Here is a 22,359-nt window from a genome sequence, read left to right on the forward strand (position 1 = left end):
GCAAAATACTTGATCTCATGAGTGATGGTGAGACATATTCTCAGCCGACAGGACAAAACAATCCTCTGTGTAAAATGGAAGACCTCTGGACTTTGTTTGATCCATCATCCAAAGGGGTTCTTCTGTTCTCATGATGGGCTGGAACGTTCTGACCTTTAAATCTTTCTTGAGGAGAAACATTAACGGGATTGGTGAGGTCAACCCTGAAGTGTGTTCAAAACTGGTGCCAACGTCTATCTGAGCGATCCACCTTGAAATACACATAGAAACTCTTTGAGGATGCACTGAAGGCAGAGCCTCTAGACATCGCAGAGCAGTTTTACCTACGCAGCTATTAGATAAAACGAAAAAGTTAAAAATCTATGTTAAATTTTAAACAACTGGATCTGATTTAATAAACTGCTAACGTTTAGCTGTAATGTGTCAGCTTCATTGTAAAGGAAGCTACGCTGTGAAGCTTACCTGAAATGGTGTGCTTTTTAAACAACCACCCCCCCACTGACAAAAGAGAAGTGCTGAGCCAAACGTCTTTGTCAGCAATAAAATATCTTGCTCATTCCTCTTGCTCTGACTTTCATTGCTCATTATTTAGAAGAGAGGCCAACACTGACCGAACAGCTTCGCCCGAACACATTGCCCTTATGTGCAGAAACTCGTCATCATTGTTCATAACTCCTCCTTCTGTTTGCTGATTAGCCCGGACAAAATGCATCCTGAGGAATCCAGCTCAATGGGAGAAATCCCAGACGGAGTGCAGAATGGAGATGAGAATCAAGCAGAGTTGCGTTGGAAGGTAACAGCCAGGGAACAATCAGGACAAATACACTAACAGTGTGTAGCCAGAATGTTCAACATAGGTGGCTACTATGATTCCTACATAATACTGCCTGTAGGTTTACATTGGGAGTGTTTGGTGTGATGCCATGAGTTGCAGAGAGGCTGTTCAGTCTGAGCCGTGCTCACTGCACTGGACTGGGCTCAGCCTTTGTTCTGCTGTTTGATCCAGAGAAAGTCAAATCCATCCGATAGGAAGAAGAGTCTAACTGAGAAAGCAATGCTGGGCCAGGCACCTCACTTCACCGTTTCATAATCAGACTCCACAAGCCAGCTGGTGATGAAGTCCATCGTTCACATCAAGAAAGGAATGAATCATTCCCCGTCTGAAGCCCAATACAGAAGAGCAGGATAAAAACTGTCACAGGAGTAAACAAGACCAGCCTGAGACAGACACATGCTCTACCATTACACTCAACAGTCTGCTGTACACACATGCTTTCAGGCATCGGTTCGGTGACAAGAGTAAAGCCATAACCTTCCCCTCCCCATCCACAATCCCTCTGGGGACTGCCCTCACCAGCTGCTGATGCTGCCGCCGCCGAATCACCGAGTGGGAGCCTGACAGACATATGCACACAAACGCAGTGGAAAGAAAAGAGAGAAAAATGAAACTCTGGGTGATAGGACACACAGGGAGGGAGGTTAAGGAAGGACAAAAGGAAAAAAAAGAGACTTTAGAAATGATGAGAGAAACAGAGCATAGAAAGGCTGAGAGGCAGAAACTGCCAAAATTATGGAGGCGTTTCCCATTTGATTAGAGCAGATTTCTCTGTTGAATTGTAGTGATTATTGAGGGTGACAGAACCAGGTGACTGAAGCATACCAGCACACACACACACGAACACACACTCTCAATTACTTGAACTCTCTTTTTTGTCCACCTTTTATGCTGTGGCATGGTTACAATTCAGAGAAACAACACTTAGGTGGAAATGTATTTTAACCAAGCTGCTGCTTCCCGGCTCCACACCTGCAGCGTCCAAACCTTTTGGGTTGCGGGCCAAAATGATGAGGACAAAAGAACTCACATCCCCAAAATGATATCATTTTTTTTTTTAACTAATACGCCTAAAAATTACATGTAGTGATGTTTTATGTGCTCAGCGATAAACCAAACATGAAATATTCAAAATAAAGTTTTCAGATTTTTTGTGGGAAAGAGATGTGTTAGTCATAGTAACAAATTATTGGACTGAAAACCTTTTTTTTTCTCAAAAGAAAAAAAAACAACAACTACCCCCCACCCCCAAAAAATAGGATTTTGGTCATGCTTTCTTTGAAAATGGTTGATGTAATTAGGCAGATTTTAAAAAGTTAAATAAAAAGTCTGAAGTTTGTGTGAACTAAAGTCTGATTTTGGAGTAAATTCACTTAATAGATGTGAACCAACTGAAAGTAAATCCTGTGAGTAGTGAAAAAAACAAATCATTTTTGTTACACATAACATCAAATAGAATAAAATGATTTTGGGTGAATAACTGGAGAAACATTTGAACCTGTGAGTGATAAATGTAATCTAATTCAAAATAAATGGTTTTATTTTCAAGCACCTCCTGTGCTTGAAGTCGTACATAAAATAAAGCTTCAATATGAACATTTTATGTCATCTTTCCAGCACAGAGCTCTTCTTCAGACTAACAGCAGTCAGACATCTATACAAAGGTCTCCAAATGTCCATGGTACCTCTGGTAATGTGTGTTGAAAATGATTACTAAATATGCACATGATGTCAAAATACTTCTGTTCTTCTGTACTGTATTTGTAGTAGTTATGATGAATTGAAGAGGCCTGTTTAGTTCGGACAGATATCAAATATCAAACAGCGGCTTTCATTGAAACATCCCACTGTCTGACTGCTCTTGTGACTAATCCACCCTCTCCCAGCCATCAATGCTTCCTCATTTCCTCATCATCCTCGTAATTAACCCTTCCTTGTAACAACAGCCAAAATGTGATCATTCATTCCTGCATTAATATCTCTGTTGGAACTTTGCAATTCTGCTGAAGCAATGAATTTTGCAGGCTAGCAGAATCATGCAGGAGTAACAATTAAGATTTTCTAATGTCGAGCTTGGTCAGGGAAACGTGTTCAAGACCTGTTCTGTTTAGATAAGACATTTGTATGAGCATTAGTTCATAATACACCTATTAACATTAGCATTTCATTTCTAATTTCCTATCATTTCAGGAACCATCATATTGTGTGCATGCATGCTTATCTTTGATATCATTGCAGATTTTTATCAACAAGTAGAGAAAATATGGTCATATTTTGAAATATATAACCACAAGTAAAAAAAAAACTGAAACAACATGAAAAAACCTCAGAATGTTTTTTGAAACATCAGGAATACAGTTTGAAATGGAAAGACAGTGGTCAACTTCACCAGGTCTGCTCAGTTCAGGCACATCCATTTAGCTCTCTGCCATTACAAAAATGCAGCTTGTTTTATATCTCTGAGATGTAAACAGAACTGAGTGGGTGAACGTGATTTATTTACAGTTCATTTACCTTTTCCTGTTGGCTTTCAAACAAGCACATAGCGCTGAACTGAAGGAGGGGAAGTCTCTTCAGAAAACCATGAGCGGATGTAGAAGCAACATAAACTAGCATACACCGTTAGCCTTGCATGCTAGCAGGAGACTTGGCAAGCCTGGAACTAAATAAAGGGACAGTAAGGAGAAGAATAAACAGAGGAGACAGAAAGGGAGAAAATCCCTGCTGTCTCTGTGACAGTAAAACCATTAATCCACGTGTTCACATCCTTATGATGAAATTATCCAACAGAATCCGCTTTCACTTCAAGCGTTTTGGTACGTGCGAGACTGTGTGTGCAAGGAGATTAATTTGGCACAGGTTGCGATTCGCTCAGAGTCTGGAGACGAGGGAGGGTTTTACATCTTAACCCTCCCTGTTCAGCTCCGTGTGAGCAACACGCAGACTGAAAAACACAGGGGAGGAACGAATAGATCTGGGAGCACACATCACTGAATATGTAATCATACTCGGTGTGCATTCAATGTGCATGCACACACAATCAGAAACCAGCAAATTTACAGAAAAGAGATGGTGGGAGACAGACACACAATCTGATCATCTCATCTTCTCAGACTTTATTCTCCTGTTGCTTTAGCTTTTGTAGAATGCTTCTAGATTTAGCTCAGTCTCACTTTTTCACAATAACATTTTTAGCAGCTGAAGGAGATTAATAGGCGTTGCATTTTACGTTTTCATGACAAAGTCCTTGTTATATTAAGCTGGGAGAGTTGGGAGAGCACTGTTTAACTCAACACAGGAAAATCCACAAGATTCAATTTGTTTTTTCCCATAGGATGCTCCAGGAAGCTGGTATCAGGTTTTCAGGTCCTGATAACAACCCGCCTTGTCCCTACTCAGCAGAAGGAAAGCCCCTCTCCAGGTCGGCCTCCTCCTGATGATGCTCCTCACCAAAGTAGAAACCCGTGATTCCATCATTTAAAACAGAATATCCACCATGTTATTATTCAGAGCCTGGGTTTTTGATGTAGTGCAGGAGAATCCAACTCCCATCATTTTTAACAGATTGTTTCAACCCACTCCGCTGGGCTACTGTGGAAATGGGCTCCCTGCACAGAAGAAGACCACCCTGCCGTCTTCACAACCCCAAATGCCCCAACATCGCTACAAATTGGAAAATTCCCACTTAAGTGGGTAAGAATTATCCTGCACATCTTACTACAATGACACTGTATTTTACCTTTGAATTGCAGCCAGAAAAAGCATTTTTCTTTCTCATAGCAACTAATGTATTTGTGCAGTTTTGTGGTGCGTTTGCTTCTCCTCAGGGGGGAAACACAAAACACAGAATCCTTATTTGTTGCTGCTGGATGTCCACCATATTAACAGTTTTGTTACTTACATCGATCAGAGAGATCTCTATCTGGATTCATCTGGATTCTTGATGACATTTTTAACATTAAAATTAGCAATACCAAAGATTAAACACCAAAATTACCATGGATAAAATTTGAACTAAAATACTGAGAAAAACTGATAGGAAGAAGGTGAAAAAATATAATTGGCATGTACAATCAAGTACATATTTAAAATGTCAGATTATTGTGTTTTTTGGATAAAATAAAACCTTCATGTTGTAGTCCTCTTTCATAATAAATAAAACCACTCAACATGATGTTAATTTGTTCTGGGAAAGGCTGTTTGGAACTAAAGAGAAATTAAATTAGCTTTTCATCCTGCAATCAGGAGCCCATAATAATCTACCAGATATTCCACAATACTAAAGTTATCAACATTAAAGAAAAATACAGATGTTATTGCATAACTGTACCATGAGACTTGCTGCATAACCCAGAATACAAAAGTAATCTGCAAAAGATATGGTACCAAAATGCTTCATTTCTTGTTTTTCTAAGTCTAAGGTCGCAGCTTCTTTCAGATATGATTTCTGGATCCGCAAAAGCTTTTTAATCACAGTGTCTTTCTGACAGCTTGGAACAAGTAAAATCCTTTATGGAAAACATGTGACTGCTAGCACTATTATCATCCGCACATAAACTCCACCTTAGATAAAGTAACTGTTCAAAAGTTCTTTAGCATCAATAATATCCTATTTTAAAGCTGCTGCCCATCAAACATGTTAGGTTCACTTAGTAACTATACAACAACATGCTACAGCATGTCTTTTAGTTCTTTTTCATATTTTGATAAGCCAAGTTAGTTGTAACCAAACGTTTATAACTGACTGTCAGTGTTTGAGTCTTTTATATGTGGGGATAGACAGGAAGTGAGGATTAAAATCCTTTCATGGCCGTACTCATGCCTTGCTTTATTTCATTTGTCCGTTGGCATCGCCCCCCTCTGTTGAAATTTAGTCCATCTCTCAAGGTTGTTTAATTCTCCCTCTCTTTCACGTTGGCATCACGTCAGCCAAAAAGGGAGGGTCAAAGTTCACGGCTATCAGCCTCCTCCCACAGGACCGCTTGATTGACAGAAATCAGTACTACCCTTCCCTCCTCCCTGTTCTCTACACCCCCTTTGTCCCCCTCCACCTGTCAAGACAAAGTGGTTGGTTGTGTGTGTGGACCATTTCATTCTGTCATTTATAATTATACAAATGATATTCAGCTTTGGCTTCCTTCCGCTCACAAAAATCTCTCATCATTCTACGACCAGCCATCCCTCCAGACACAGCCAAGGGATATCGCTACACTCCTATTAGCATAAGACTGTGTTTGTTTAAAGAGCTTTACCCGCCTGTAAAATCAAACAATTAGAGATGCAGACAAGCCTCGGCTTATTGACTGCATCTCTAATAAGACTCTCGTTTTGTCTTATTTCTTCCTTCTTTTCACCTATGTCCCTCTCTAGATGTTTCGTTTATTGGTTCAGACCTCCTCACTCTCTCTCTCCCCGTCTCCACTCAGTTATTCCCTCTGCTAATGAACCTGCCAGACCTCACAAGAAGTCAGAGGGGGGTATCGCGGGCAATTGGGATGCGAGGCTTGATGCTCTCCACCATGACCTTTAGTCTCGCCGCCGCTGCCGGGTCATGCCAAGCCTCTGGAGTCATCTGTGCATGCAGCCTGAAACCAATCATTCTGAGTGTGTGTGTGTGTGTGTGTAATGTGCACATTTTTTAATATGCAGGTCTTAAAAATTTAACTCAAGACCTGACGTTTATTGTTCTGAAACAGCAAAAAGGTGAATAAAATGTGTCAGTCAAGCATTGTTGGAGACAGGCCAAAGGATCGTACTCATTTGTGTTTTTAAATCATTAATCCTAAACCTGAATCAAAGCAGGATGTACATTTTGAAAGTTTCTAACACATTTCATTGAAAATACCTCATATGTACCTTAAGCTTTCATTAGTATTAAAATTCTTGTTCATTTATAACATACAGCACCGACTCAGCTCCACTAGATGAGTGGCAGCAGTAATTTGCAAATGCCTGGTGAAACTGACTCTGATGAGCTCATCATACAGATAACTTCTCAGTGCAAGGCTCCTAAAATGGCTGTAAGCGGCATATCGGAGAAACATTGTGATGCCGTGTTGACGTGTTGGAAAGATAAGAAGAATGCTAAAGACAACTGGACCTCACAAGCTTCTTCGCCAAAAACGGCAGGGTTTTGGAAATTGACCGTCTGACAGGGCAACCGTCTCGTTTCCCCGCTGTCCGACCGTGACATCTGCCACGCTCCGCCAAGCTAAAGATTTGCTTAGTTTGTCCCTGCCTTGCTTTTTCTACTAGCTTCATTTTTATTCATGTAATGACAGTAGAGGTGACAGTGTGTATTGATTATCAGTAGGAGGGTTAAAGAAAAAAAGATCTGAGCTTGTTTAAATCTGGTGAATAAAAATAATAATTGGAAAATAGATTAGATTGATATAAATCTGTTGTGTCTTTTCCGTTTTGCTTCATGCCTGTGTGAATTGCTCTTCACCTGCTGGATTCCCAGTGCCATCATTAAGCCTCTCCACCGCCTCTCCAAGTCGATATATGACATTTTTACCTGTAGTAACACTCACTGGCTGTCAGAAAGATTGACAGGCTCACAGGAAACAAGTTTCATATCTGTGTGCTGTTTGCTGTCATTTTTAATTTCCCACTTACTGTAGTGACAACACACGGCTGTGTTACATCTGCTTTATGCTCTGCAGAACAAAATGGTAGCATGGCAGCTGCAGGCAAAGGCGACCAAAGATTCTGACATTGTCAAACAGGACAGGTAGTGGTACTTCATGGACGCAGCATTAAATTGTAATTTATTGTTTGATACTTTGCTGCCATTTAATGTAACAAAAAGTGAAAAATTGTGAAAAGCATGCCACTAAAAAGCGATTTTATGTTAAAACCATGTTATGTCCTGACTATTGCAATTACATTCTAGACATCCAAAAATGTTGCCTATCCTAAATGGTCATTTCTGATATCTGCATTCACATTCTGACTAGTAAGAAGAATAATTCCAGAAATCTTCAATCACATCTTGACAAGTCGAAATGTCCTTGATATCTCCGATGTCTTCATTATTTGAAGGATCACACACCTGTCAAAGCATCCAAGATACCTCACACGTAATAATGAGTTATGACTAATAATACTTTTAGATATCTAAATTAAGAAATGTGTGTAGGACCCCTTGTACTGCCACCGAGCTGCCCAAGCAGTTGCCTGAGGAATTGTAGATGTCCTGCTCAAAATTGTTAGAAAATGGCACATGTGGGATATGTGGTGAACACACGACTTCAAGAACTTTAACACTTCCGAAATCTGCAAAGAATTTACCATCTATTCTCTTCACACAATCACAGTGGACTTAAAAAGGGCTATAAAAAGCTCAAGTTTTATCATTAAACTATTCTCATTATCTTATGAGCCGAGGCCCAATGGTGCATTTTCAAAAATCTTTTTTTCTCATTATTGTATTGAAATTTTTAACTAGACAGAATGTTAATTCAAGATATGAGAAATAGAGAAGCTGACTATGTTCAAGATATTTCTAATTCATTTGGAGATATCGTAAAAGAAATTCAAACAAGCCAAAGTTATAATTTTCTATATCTCTAATTTACTTTTGCAAAGTCGTTATTTGCTTGCAAGTTATCTGAAATTTTATTTGGACTAGTCTGACCTATGTCTTGAAATAAAGCTTCCATGCAACTTAATGGTAAATTTGATATAATTTATACTACTTATAATGTAATTAGAGATACCTTAACTTAATACATCTTGTAATAAGCTAATTTTAGATATCTAGAATTTAAGTGTTATTATCATCTCATCTTCCTTTCTCACTAACCCCAATTTGCTCCTCACCATTTCTGTGCCCAAAATATTCATCTATGTAGTAAATATGCTTTGCAAAATTCTGCTGTCCACTCAAAATAGGTTTCTTCTTTCCTACCTTGCTGTTCAACTTTAGTAAAGAAGAAATAAAATATTGTTTAACTTCTTTTCACACTTTTTAGACTAAAGAGCACACAGGTGTACTTTGATCCCTTCTTTCTCAGTCTGGTTAATTAGTTCCCGTCTGTCTGCTGCTCACCATCCTTAAACACCACATGGCATCTTTAAAGAACTAAACATCAATCTGTTCTTTAAAGTCCAAAAACACCAGCAGTTTCATTTGATCAGCAACAACAACAACAAAAAGAAAACTGCCTTCACTTTTTTATGTACTCAAATTGAAACATTCTAAAATACATTTTACTCTTCACAAAGTAAAAATAAATATATTTTTTAACACTGTAGTCATATTTGTTGGAAGCACAATAAAAACCAAACTAAGTTTGAAGAAAGAAACCACTAAAATGTTTAAAGTGACAAATATATAATAGGAACTTTTAAGCTTTGGTAGATTGGAACCATTCTATGTTCACCAGAATGAGTTGCTCAGTTTGGAACATGGTCTTAAGCTAGCTGCAGATAAACCACACTGCAGTAGGCTAGAAGGCAACTTCCTCCATCAACAGTCAGAGAACTGGAGGACGTGGAAGGAGGCTGCAGAACACAGAGAAAACTCGTGTATGAAAAGGGACAACATGCACACTCCAGAGAGGATTCAATCTTGTCTATGATACAGGCCTTAGTAAAACTTACAACTAGATAAAGACAGAAGGCAAGTTTTCTTACACAATGATCTCTATTTATGGTGGATAAAGTTCATTCAAATACAATCTGAACATGCTGTTTAATGATGCTTCTCTCTCACTCCTGCTCTCTCTTCATTAAGCATTATCAACCTCTCTGGCCTAATCTCTCTGATATTAGTGTCTGGTCTCTACCACCTAAGTGACTGGCTGGCATTCATTAGCGCTGCGTTTTTGCCAAATCAATCACACTACGCCCTGTCCGCTAGGCTTTCTTAAAATGTCATCCTCAAACTTCTCACAATCAATTAGGCTGGAGATTAATGAGGCCAATTTGCTGCCAACAGGCTGGCCTTCTTTCTCTGCTATAAAGGCCAGAGAACGATGTGTTTCTTGCAATGTTTCAAGAACACTTCTGGGTTTACATAGCGTGAGACACACAAACTCAAACAGGTTTAAGTGGGGAGATTAAAATGTTATTTCCAGCAGAAAGTAAGATTATTCTGGTTCCCTGGAGAAAACACACCCAACCACAAAATGACATTGCTGCCAAATTAGTGCTTGTAACATTTCAAATTGTACAGGATAAAATTTGTGTCTTGTCATTTCTGATGCTGAAATTAACTAATAGGGAGATTCAGTCAAAATGTTTAATGTTAAAATAAAACTTTAATAAAGAAAAGCTAAAGTTGGGGGCAAAAATTCAAACAAATGAAGCTCAGGGAATAATTTAACACAGACACATAAAGAGAGATGGGTGAGTACGAAGAGTAGTAGGAGGAGGATCTGACAATGAATGAGGACTATGAGTCCTAGGAGGAGTGATTACTAGAATAGAGACAGGATGAGACTAATTAACTGGGTAACAACAGCTCACGAATCTGGCTGAACAAAATAACAGAGACCTTAACAGAACATAAAATAAGAGTAATTCAAATGTAGCGTGGCGCAGCATGCAGTGCCCTGGTGTGGAACTGCAGGCGAACTGCATTCAGAGCGTACAATCTTCAACCTGGGTTTGATTCCTGACTTTGAGACCTTTACTGGATGTCTTCACCAGAACTTTCTCCCTGATCTTTCTGCTGTGTTTTTTGGCCTTTGTATTGCTGATCTACTTCTGTGGAGCTTTTTTTGGAGATTGTAAACCATTATGGTCTCATACATCAATGAGCCACCATCCTCCTGGTCTACAGGTCCTCAGGTTAACAACAGCTTGGCACAGTCACTAAAAAAAGTTTCAAGTTAACAATGCCTCACAATAAGGACAATCTAAGATATGTTCAATAACATAACTGGAAGGAGGTAAAATATAAATCTCTACATATTCAAAGCACAATAAAAAAATCTCTATCAACCTGAAAGATACACACACCTCTTCCAGGTGAGAAAGGATCCACATTGTTTCTGCCACTCCTTATCTCATATCGGATTCGATCTGCTCTGTCTCACATGGTTGTCATAGCGACTCTCCAGGGATTAAAACAAGGTGTTAGGGGATGTCTAATGTCTCCACCTGAAGGATCAGAGCATGGTGTTAACACTCACACACACACCCGCACAGGCTCAACATGGCAGCTACACTCAAAATTGTGAGGTGATGCGTGGCAGCTTGTCTTGTTCCAGCTCCATGTTAACACTCACACATGACAACATGATGTGCAGAGCGGACGGAAAGGAGAACGGGTTGTCACGGCGACACTCTTCCTCTGTGTGGTGGCTGTCTGTCAGAGTGAAGCAGGACAGATAAAGAACACATGCGATGATAAAGATGCGTAATAGATACAGCTGTAAGCAGCACTAAGCTGTGACGTCCCGACCAGTGGGAGCTCTGGAACAGTACTCGTTAGTTTCCGGCTTCCATCCCGCTCTGATAGTTTGCTCTGTGAGCAGTGCATAAACCAGTGTGGGCTGATGTATCACCTCTGATCATACAGTAACAAGCTCTGATCTAATGGAAAGATGCTGTCGCCTGAATCTGCAAACAAATCATACGTTCAAATTGCTCGATGTCAAACTCTGCCTCTGGTTATTTCCACCACATTGGCCAGATAAATCAAACAATAACAAGTATGACATGCCTTTAAATATTCAGCATTTATCATGCCGACAACATATACTTGGTAAAAAAGACCAAAAAAAGCATTGTGAATGTGTATAAGCAGTTGTACAAAAATAAGGTGTGTTTTTTTTTTCTTAATTTCTGTATCAAATGTTTCTCTGGTTTGACAAATTTCATTTAAATGAATCAGTCATAATCAGGCAGGTCTAGATTGATGATCTATGCTGAGGTTGTAGCTATGTGAACCTGTTGTGTTCAAAGATGGGAATAAACATCAATAGTTTTATTAGTAACAGGTAATAAACTAGTTTATTCTCCATTGTCATCACTGATAATAAGATGAGTCACAATGTGTTACTATTACTCAGAACTGAAGCTGAAGCTTCATTTTACAGGAAGCTAAGGGGTAAAAGCAGTCGTACAGCTGCTTCTTGGCTGAGGGAGAATAAAGTAGTCATGATAAACCAACCAGCAGCAACCTGGTTGGTTTATCACCTACACACAGCAAACACACATCATCAACAAGGCACACAGAGATGACTTCAGGGTCACGTTTTTCTAAGTGGAAGAACAGAAGTACATTATGTTGCATTCAAAGAGATAAAAAGCAAATAAAATGTAATGAATGCTCTGGAACAGCAAGATTCTTTATTACAATCAGTAACTATCCTTGGTAATTAGCTACTTTGGTAATGCCAGTCATTTCTTCAGGAAGTGCTAACTGTAACTAACCATGTTTTAAAAATAACCCACACAGTACTGGTAGTGTTGAAGCAGTTGTGTCATGGATGACACCACCAACTGGACCAGAAAATGATCGTGATCTTAGTTTCAATCATTGTTAGGAAAAAACATTTCGATCAAAACTAAACTCTTCATTCCTTCTGTAGCTCTCACCATGATGCCTTTCATTTGGAGATATTTCAGAAAACATATTCACATGCTCTATTTTAAAGAACATGTAATGTTATTCATGTTGTATATCATATTGTAATGTTATTTCCTCATCAAAAACATACCTGGAGATTTGCTTAGATTCTCTCATGAATGTTTAAGGAATTTGTTTTAGTCTCCCATGGCAACCATTTGGGGTGCCTAAATTCTTGCTCTCATCAAGAGAAAGCAAATTTACACAAATTTACATTATTTACATTACATCTCAAGACCTCATCCAGGAGGCTGAAGCTTGGTCACCAAGTCTTCTGGATAGAATATGACCTGAAGCTTCCCACCAAATTACCAACAAAGTGGCATTAGAAGAACAGAGTCAATGTTTTAGAACTGCCATCACTTAGACCTGACCTCAGTGCCATAGAAACTGTACAGGCAGAGCTGAACATTTTACCACTACTTCCTCTGTTCAGCCATGTTTCTATCCCAGGTGAAGCCACTAAATGAGCCACTGCTGCCATTAACTGTTTACTTTTTCTGTAGCATAGAAAATCCTAATGGATCAGTCCTGTTTTGTGTGTGTGTGTGTGGTGTGTGTGTGTGTGTGTGTGTGGGGGGGGGGGGGGGGGGGGGGGGGGGGGGAATATGGGTGTGTGTTTGTGTGTGTGTGTCTGTCTTGTCAGAATACACATACATTTAGAGAGCAACAACTTAAAATGGAGAAAGCAATATATGCACATTTACAAAGAGGGTAAGATATTGAGCTATGCACACACACCCCCACACACCCCCACACACTACCACATTCTAGCAGTTGTGGTATCGCATAAACCTGGCTGTGATCTTTAAAGCTCAGCCTTTGGGCTGTCTGTTAAATAGATAAAGAGTGGAGCATGTTAGGAATTAAAGCTGCAAGAAACACACAGACACACACAAACCCCAGGGAGTGAACCATGATAACCCAGTCATTATCATACTTTCGTAATTCCATTTAATAACCCAGCTTAGCTTCAGTAAGAGCTGCATGTTGAAGAATAATTGAAGTCTTGTTTGGTGTAAAATCTGAAGCTGAATTAAGAAGAATTACTAGGCTAATAATGTAAAAGTATGAAATAATTATGAAGAATAATTTGGTGTCTGACAAGTAAATTATAGGAAATGATTCAAATGACAAATTTGTGGGAAAAAAGAGTATTTGAAAAGGTTTTGTTATCGGATTGTAAAGTTTTACAGGTCTATGATTTAGAAGATGACATTATGAATTAAATATCACTGGACAACAAAACTGATAAAAGTAAATTTGCTCCTCCTCAATCTTCACAGTTAGTGAGTAAAAGTATTTGTTTACTTTAGTCATGTTACCCAAAGCTTTTCAAATTAATTCTCAATAAAGCATTTGGGGGTTTAGGTCAATGCCCAAAGATACTCTTAAATTGAATATACCACCAGTACCTGTATTTTTTATATTAAAAAGAAATTATAGAATTTTTTTATTTTTAATATAACATATTTATATTAAAAATGTTAAAAGTTACATTAATTCTGAGTTGCATGGGCATTATCATTTGGAAATAAAAGGTATTGAGGCAGGTGCAGTGCAATTGGTTCACATCTCCTTTCGCCAAGTTCAACGCATCAACTGTAGACCTAGCTTAAAATAACTGGTGTGTAAAAATCCCTTTTTTAAAATAAGCAAATGATGCGGGCAAGTACAGCCTGTTGGCCCAAAGGAAAACCTGCACACATATGATTGTTAGATAAAAACAAGTAAATATGGACAAGACAAGATTCAGGTCAAGTTCTACTTGGACTTTTGTTGTCTCTTTCTAATGTAATCATTTTGCAAGCTACTTTCTGGTAGTTTGGGATCATTACCCTGTTACATTACTGCATTTCCACTATTAAATTCAAGACAAGTGTGAGGAGTTTATGGGGGACTAAGTTACTGCAACTTACAAAGTTACATTTATACAAGTCCATACAATCGATCCTTCACCACAGCGCTTGAAGAAACCATGAAGTTTGTTCATGCTGCAGCATCCTTTTTAGGGAAAGGATTTTAACAAATTAAAAACATTCATTCTTGTAATGTGATGCACAAGCAACATCCATGAAGAACGGTGATAAACAATGAAGCAGCTTCTCTCGGTTCACTGGGGGTTCAAAAACCGAAATGACGGGAAAAGAATCTGGAAAAGACCATTATGTTCAAGTTATGTGAAAGGTGTTAGCCTATCAGTGAAGCTTTTCCAGCTTAAAATAGCATCTCGAAGCTAAACATGTAGCAGCAGCACAGACGTCCCAAATGCTAATGTTAGCATCCAAAGTTCACATTTTTAAAGACGTTCCATGAATGATCAGAGCTTCCTGAAACTATGGAAAGCTGAAAGGATAGAATAACACTTTGCTCCAGTCTGAAGATGGAAGAACCTTCAGACTCAAATGATTGAGCTTGTATTCAATCATTTAATAATTAGGCAGCAAAAAGGGTTTTGGAATTTAAAATTTTGCTTGTTTTGTTCATAAAATGTAATTAATTAATTACAGACCCCACAATTAATTCAATTAAACATTTTAATAGAGTACATCACAATTTTTTTTCTATATTCAGGGATTTCTTTTGTCTTGTGTTTAAGCTTAAGTTTAAACTGGAACAATGACTTTGGTGTAAATGCATTTATATGTTTCATTAAGTCTACTTTACTAAGTGATAATAAACACTTGCAAGTAGTAAAAGTGCTGTAAAAATTCAGTTCCACTAAGAGAAATTATAAGGCATTTGGAAATTTGAAAGATAAGAAACAACCTTCAGAACTTATAATAAGTTCATGAACGTTGTGCATGATAAAGAGAGCTACTTCTGATGAGGCACACATTCCTGCTGATTTAAACAGAGTGGCTCTACAGTGAACATTGTGATCAGTAGATTGATCAAAAATATATTTCCAAATGACCTATAAGGAAACATGATGCAGATGGTTTCAGATATACTAATACTGAAATGCATTTAACCAGATGTGTTTTTCTTTAAATTGAGGGAATTCTCCTTGGCCGCTGATTTGGAGTCAAAAGTGGGGGGAAGTTAAAGTGCTCCATAAATAATAGACCACACAAATGTTTAAATGTTTATCTCTATGCTGTAAGGTACTGAAAATAACAGTAACAGTCTATTGTCATTGCATAAAACTGATTTCAGGAGAAGTGATACAACTAACCCTGTAAACTTCACCTGGATAAACTTCACCTTAAGCAAAAACAGACCAATTCATAAGGGAGGTAGACCAAAATAGCAAACATCATACATTACGATAAAATACATTTTGTTTGATTTTACAAAGAGACAGTAGAAGTAAAATATTTTTGACTGAGAATACAATGTATTTTTCTTGCATGTTCCTGCTTATAAAGTGTAGTGAAGGACACATTACAGTGGTTATGATGTTGTTTTATAATACTGAGAAACATCATCATTCATAGGAAAAGTATCTTCAACAATCTGAACTGAAAGGCCTCTAATCCTTCACAGAAACACAAAACACAAGTATTTTCATGTAAAATGAAACCACCCCAACATTTCCCTATAATATGGTAAACCATATTTTTAAAAGGATTGTAAAGTGTTAAAGGCTTACTGTAAATTAAAGTGGAATTTAGAGGATTTGTGTATGTAGTACATTGGGTAAGTAGGGTAAAGAAATTAAAGGAATTTGTAAGCATTGAATAATTCCTACCTGCAATATGTGGCTACCCAGGTGAGGTTCGAAGATCTCAGAGGCAACGGCACTGGGACTCCTCCTCCGCTGAGTACCGATAGCTAAACGAACGAGTTCACACACAACAAGAGAGAAAGCACAGGACAGGACAGAAGGAGACTGGTGAGACTCAGACACATTGATACGAGCAAAGCTACATCCACACACAAATATGTGTCCTCACACACAAACACACACACGCACACACATTTATACAGCCTAGCATGACAAACACACATGGCACAAGACAAAAGGAACCAGTGAGGTCATCTCTGAACAACCTAACATTGCTTGAAAGATTAGCACTATTAGCTGTTCTCACTGTGATACTGTTGCTCACATTAATGAGGTGATTAAGATAACCAGCAAGAGAAACATCTGAATAAAACTTATGACATACAGTGTATGTGTGAAAGGAAACAAGGAGAGCCGTTAAATGCAGAGTGAAATATGTTTCATAGTTAGGATAGCTGGAGAACTGACCTTTAAAGGTTTATAAAGACAAAGACATAAAAATGTTTTGTGTGAAAGTATCTTTCTGGTGTCCCAACCTAACCGACTAAAGCTTTAAACACTTCTCTTTAAACAACTCTATTGCTTGCTTTCATAGTAGTCAGACGGAATGTATTAGGGAGACCCAATGTTCTTAAAAACCACTTTGCAATTCCTGTTTTATCAACACATTCAAACCAAAAACAGAATTGTAAGAACATATTGCAATTAAGTGCAATTTCATTAAACATACTTAACCTTTCGTTAGAAGGAAAAAATGAAAGGGACATGGATGATGCTTTATAGTTTTTAGAATTTGATCCTCAGGCCAGAAGTAGCTGATACAAACAGGAAGTTCAACAGCCAAGAAGGGAGCATGACCATGTGAACAATCTGCCCTCTGGTGAAACTCTTCTTTCTTAAAGATGACAAAATGGACACAAGTGGAAAGCATAAGAAGCATGCTAACAGGTAAACCGTTTCAACTGTACAGCTGAGTCTGAGACTTCAAGTGATTAAAGAACAAAAGCAGCAGATTAAAGGCACCAAGTTACATTGATGTTTATTTACTGGAATGCCCTTTGGAAATGCTTAAAGCCAAGTCTCACCCTCAGGCCTTTATTTGGCTGTCAGACTTTTAACATCTCTTTAGAGGGGAGCACCAAAGCAAAACAGAACAAAACAAAAATAGTTAATGTATAGAAGCAGAGACTAACAAAAGTTGAGCCTGATGAGAGGAGCAAAACAAGGTGTAATGAGAGAACACAAGGAATGATTTTGGACCTTTCTTAAAAATCAGAAAGACAATTCAAGCAACAAACAAACAGAAGAGAATTTCTTCTGCCCCGAGGTCATTTTCCACTCGGCACAATTTCCATTCACATCGTCTCCCTGCAGATCTCATTACACTGCATTTAAAACACTGACATAAATGCTAGGAAAACATTTTTAGTAGAGGTGAGTGGTATGTTAATGAAGCAGAATAATGTTGAATTAAGGCACAATCAAGCCACTGTGAATAAAAGCAGAAAAAACATAAACCTCAATAGTCAAGAAGGTTGGTGAGGAAAAACGACGGAGCTCAATGTGACAGCATATCTAATAATCCAGAATGAAAAACTTCATGGTAATTATTTCAACTGTTCAAGTGAGAAGGTGAAAGAAAGAGGGTCAAGATGATGATAATAAGCAGTAAGAAAAGCCGGGGGAGGATAGAAAATCATAAATGAAAATAAAGCAGATGAAGTTGGGGAAGGCAAAGGATGGAGGCAGTGCCTGGAGCAGCAGCTGCTGCCATGATGCACAAAATAAAAAGCAACAACTTGCAACCCTGACCCTTCTGTCAAGTTCTTCATTGAAAATAAAAAGTCTGAAAAAATGTATTAATTTCTACCCGCCCCTCGTACCTAGAAGATCCACATTCTGATGAAGCGCCCTCTACTGGCAATCAAATGTTTGGAAAAGAATTTCCAAAAAAAGAAATTCAAACCTATCTATCGATGCAGCATAATGATTGTGCTTTGCACAGAAAATGGAATATTGAAGTGACATGTTAAGGGTGAAGTAAAGTTGGATTACAGACTAAAATGAACGATGTACTTAGAATTATAACTCAAACAGTCAAAGCAAACGCTAAGCAAATGAGGTTAAAGCCTTGACTGAAAGGAACTAAGCCATTCAGGTAATTATATTAGAAAAAAAACTAGGGAGTCAGATTAAGAACTTTAGAATAGAAGTGACATTTACTTTTTTAGTTTTGGTGGAGACTGATTTATATCAGTTGCAACTATCTGCTTTACTTTTTAGGCAGTGAAAATATTTTTCCAGTAACCAATTTGATTACAGATAAAAACATGGATCTTGCTGGAATTTAAGTCATTTAATTCTGAAAATGTTCTTCAGGTGAAAGAAGACCGACTTTGTAAAAGTCCTTATAAGTTCAGGTTTATAAAAAGGGCTTTACCGATTACATTTACAACAAGCACACAAGAAGTAAACATAAATACCTGTAAAACTATAAAAAAACATCAAAACCATAAAACAGGTCAAATGCAGATTCAGAAAATACATTTTAAGTAGAGTCAAAGCACAGTGAGCAATGAGTCTTTAAAAGTTTCTTAAGATGACTGATGTTCTCAGCAGATCTAATTGTGCAAAGTAGATTGTTCCTGAGAACTGGGACAGAGACTGCAAATGCATGACCACCTGTTTGGATTAACTTGAATTTGGGAATGGCTTTTGATTGGGTGTGAATATGTCATGGAGATAAACCAGGTTAGATTATGGAGATCCTACATCACTAACAACAAGCTTTTGGAATCAATCCTGTATCTGACAGAGATGTGAAGCTGACATATTCTTGTACACATTGTAATATAACTGTGCATCATCTGCATAGTTATGGTTACTTATATTGTTGTCTGTTATGACTTAAGCATAAAGACAATAAAAAGGAGAGATTACATAACGGAACCCCACACATGATTATTTTGTCTACTCCTATGTAAAGTCACCCATTGACGCAAAGTAGACCCTGTCCTTTAAGCATGACTCAAATCAGTCAGGTATGTACCAAAAGGTCACAGCAGCAGAATGACCAGAGTCAGACTTACATGGAGAATATTGGGACTTAAATTGAGATAAATCTGGTATTAGATGAGTTAAAGGCAAGGAATACAAGTAAGCAAACGTTTTGTAGGAAGCAGTGATGAACCATGGTGAAGAAAAGCTCTTCGGACGACCAGCAGATGGCATGAATGATCGAGATGAGAGAAGAGAAGTTAGTGAAGAAAACTCAGATGTCACCATGTAGTTAAAGAAGGAGAAAAAGGGTAAAAAATTATGTTCAACAGTTTCACAACTGTATTTTAGTATTTGAGTAAAACAGCAACTTCTCATTTGTCATTGTGTCAAAGTGAATCAAGAAGGCAATCTCAAGAGTATAGATTAAGAAAGATAGGCTAAATTACATGTAGAAAAATATTATTTATTGAAATAAGATAACAATGTTAAAGCTACTGGGAAAGAAAAAGCAGATGACTTTTCAAAATATGATTGTATTCGTTTAACTTTGTTGTGCTGATGAGAACATAGAAACAAATACCTAGCCACGGTTGAAGAAATCTCTAAAACAACATACATAATAAAAGTAAAGCAAAGTAAAAGTGCAGCAAATACAAGAAATTCAATATTGTTCACATCTAAATCAAAACCTATCAGGTCAGAAACAAAGAGTACATGCAATTCAACAAAAGTCTGCATTGTATACTTACAAACTCAGAAAGGTGAAGAAAGCAATATAGTGCGGAAACAAAAAGATTCAAATCCATCACAACAGAAAGACCATAAACTATATCAAGGTAATGAGTTAAACGTAACCAGACCATTACATGAAAACAGCAGAACATTTAGGTAGTCACACATTGCTGCCCAGCACTTCAACCACAGACAAATAAATATTCTGGCCCAATTATTATTAATATTATTATTATTATTATTATTTTTCACTTAGCTGTAGGTGATTATGTAAAATCAATTGTATGAACAACAACGGACTGTCAAAAGTAGACAGTTACTTTAACAAACACATTAAGTTTAATGACATACATAATGCAAAAGCTTTTTTGTGATGTTGGAAGATAATGAACTCTATGCCATCCTGGTTTTGAAAGCAGATTATTTTCCAAATCTGCCTTTCGCTCTCCAGCTGTTACTGTAGCAAACGTCCTAACCACTGAGAGTTCTTTATTACAATTGGGTCAAGCCAGCATGTAATGAGACAGCTTCTACAGTAGCTTTGTAATCTATGTGCCTTGTCAATTTCTAACACAATACATAGTCTAATAAAGTCTTCCTTTAAATATTAAAAGCCCAGTTGACATCAGAGATGACTTTTTCCATAGGTTTTTCTCTATTAAACATGGTCCACAAGCTACTGGCATTGCTTCTTCCCAGCCGGCCATATTTCTTTACTCTGAACTCGCATTTGGTCTTGAGAGGTTTTGTGAGACTTTCTGACATCTGTACATCCGTGAGTGAAATCGGTTCATGTGTGGTGTTTCCATTGATGTGGCTGAACATCACAAACTGTGCAAGCAAACCATATTCTAATCTTTGTGCTCATCCTTGAAACATTCACAGATAAGGAAGATGGTTGTTTCTTTATTTAAAAACACATAAATCCTCCATCATTTCAAATGGCAAGCATGAGGTGATTTTTCAAATATCCAATCTTTGTTCAATGACAGACTAGAATGTTTCCTGCTAAAACGTTTAATCATAGTCTCATCTGACCAAATCAAAAAGAAAAGTTTAGGCCAGTGGTGCCCAAAGACGGTCCTGGAGGGCCGGCATCATGCATGTTTTAGTTCTCTCCCTGGTTTAACGCACCTGGATTCTGTGATGGCTCATTAAAAGGCCTAAGAGGAACATTGACCTGCTGAAAAGGTTGTTACTACCACCAGGGAGAGAACTAAAACATGGAGGATACTGGCCCTCGAGGACCGACTTTGGGCACCACTGGTTTAGGCTAACTGAATTTGACAGAGTTGTAATATTAAGCCTATAACACTGTACTGTTTAAGGGGTACTTTTCAGAACCAATATGTTTTACACAGTCTCTGTGTCCAATCTCAGAACAGAGGTCATCAGGTTAAATTGACCTTAAGTCTGGAATACCAATTTATGACATGCAAGAGTATAAATCAAATGATGATGTCTTCTTTAAGGTTACTAGATGTCTGTCCAATGTCCAGTTTTGTTACTATCTTAACAATATTAAAAATATGTGAAATCTTAATATCATATCCACACTAACCAAAAAGCAAATTCTTAGCAAAAGGCTAAGAATTGGATCTCTTAGTGTCACGATGTGCGGGGTGAGGTGGTGAGGCAGACGCTGTAGACCCAGATGAGGTGAATAAAGGAAGTTTAATGATGAAAATAATGTCAAAAATCCAAAAACCTGGCAGCACAGTTGAGCAGAAGGCTAGGGCTCAGCACTGGTAGCAACAGGCTACACGAATGGAGAACGACAAGACATTGACAAGGACCCGACGAGGAACAAAGAACACAGGTGGAGTTAAATACACGGGAGGGTAATCACAGAGACGAGACACACCTGGGAACAATCAAGGGGAGGACAGGACAACGAAGAGACTTAAGGACACAGAAAACTCTAAATAAACACAGAAAAACACAGATCCTGACAGTACCCCCCCCTCAAGGGCGGCTACCAGACGCCCACAAAACAAAAACACAACAAGGGTGGGCGGAGGGGCGCTGGACGGGGGGCCAGAGTCCAGAAAAAACAAAAAACAACCCACCATTGTGGGCGGAAACACAGGAAGGGCCAAGAGTCCAAAAACAAACAAAAAACTACCCACAGGGTGGGCGGAGGCAAAGGAGGCGGGAACCACGGAGGTGGTCCGGCGGTCGTCCGCGGCGGCGGGAACCACAGAGGCGGTCCGGCGGCCGTCCGCGGCGGCGGGAGGCGGGAACCCCGGAGGCGGGAACAACGGAGGCGGTCCGGCGGCCGTCCGCGGCGCTGGAGGCGGGAACCACGGAGGCGGTCCGGCGGCCGTCCGCGGCGCTGAAGGCGGGAACACCGGAGGCGTGGCCCCAGGAGGCGTTCCAGCGGCCGTCCACGGCCCTGGAGGTGGCGATGATGAGTTCCGGTGGCCGCCCACAGACGGCGACGACGAGCCCCCCGAGGCAGGGTCTCTGGTGGAGCAC

General features: G+C 38.7%; 1 protein-coding gene across 3 annotated transcripts in view; it reads right to left on the reverse strand.

Moving 5' to 3' along the window:
• The window catches only part of npas3 (neuronal PAS domain protein 3), a 292,717-nt gene that overhangs the window by 120,225 nt on the left and 150,133 nt on the right, over window positions 1-22,359 (reverse strand). For all 3 annotated transcript variants that reach the window (XM_032548286.1, XM_032548288.1, XM_032548287.1), the window contains one exon: window positions 16,114-16,196. In XM_032548286.1, coding sequence (XP_032404177.1) covers window positions 16,114-16,196 — 83 coding nt within the window. The remainder of the gene's footprint in view (window positions 1-16,113; window positions 16,197-22,359) is intronic.

This window comes from Xiphophorus hellerii, chromosome 19 (genome assembly GCF_003331165.1).
Source record: "Xiphophorus hellerii strain 12219 chromosome 19, Xiphophorus_hellerii-4.1, whole genome shotgun sequence".
Classification (NCBI taxonomy): Eukaryota; Metazoa; Chordata; class Actinopteri; order Cyprinodontiformes; family Poeciliidae; genus Xiphophorus; species Xiphophorus hellerii.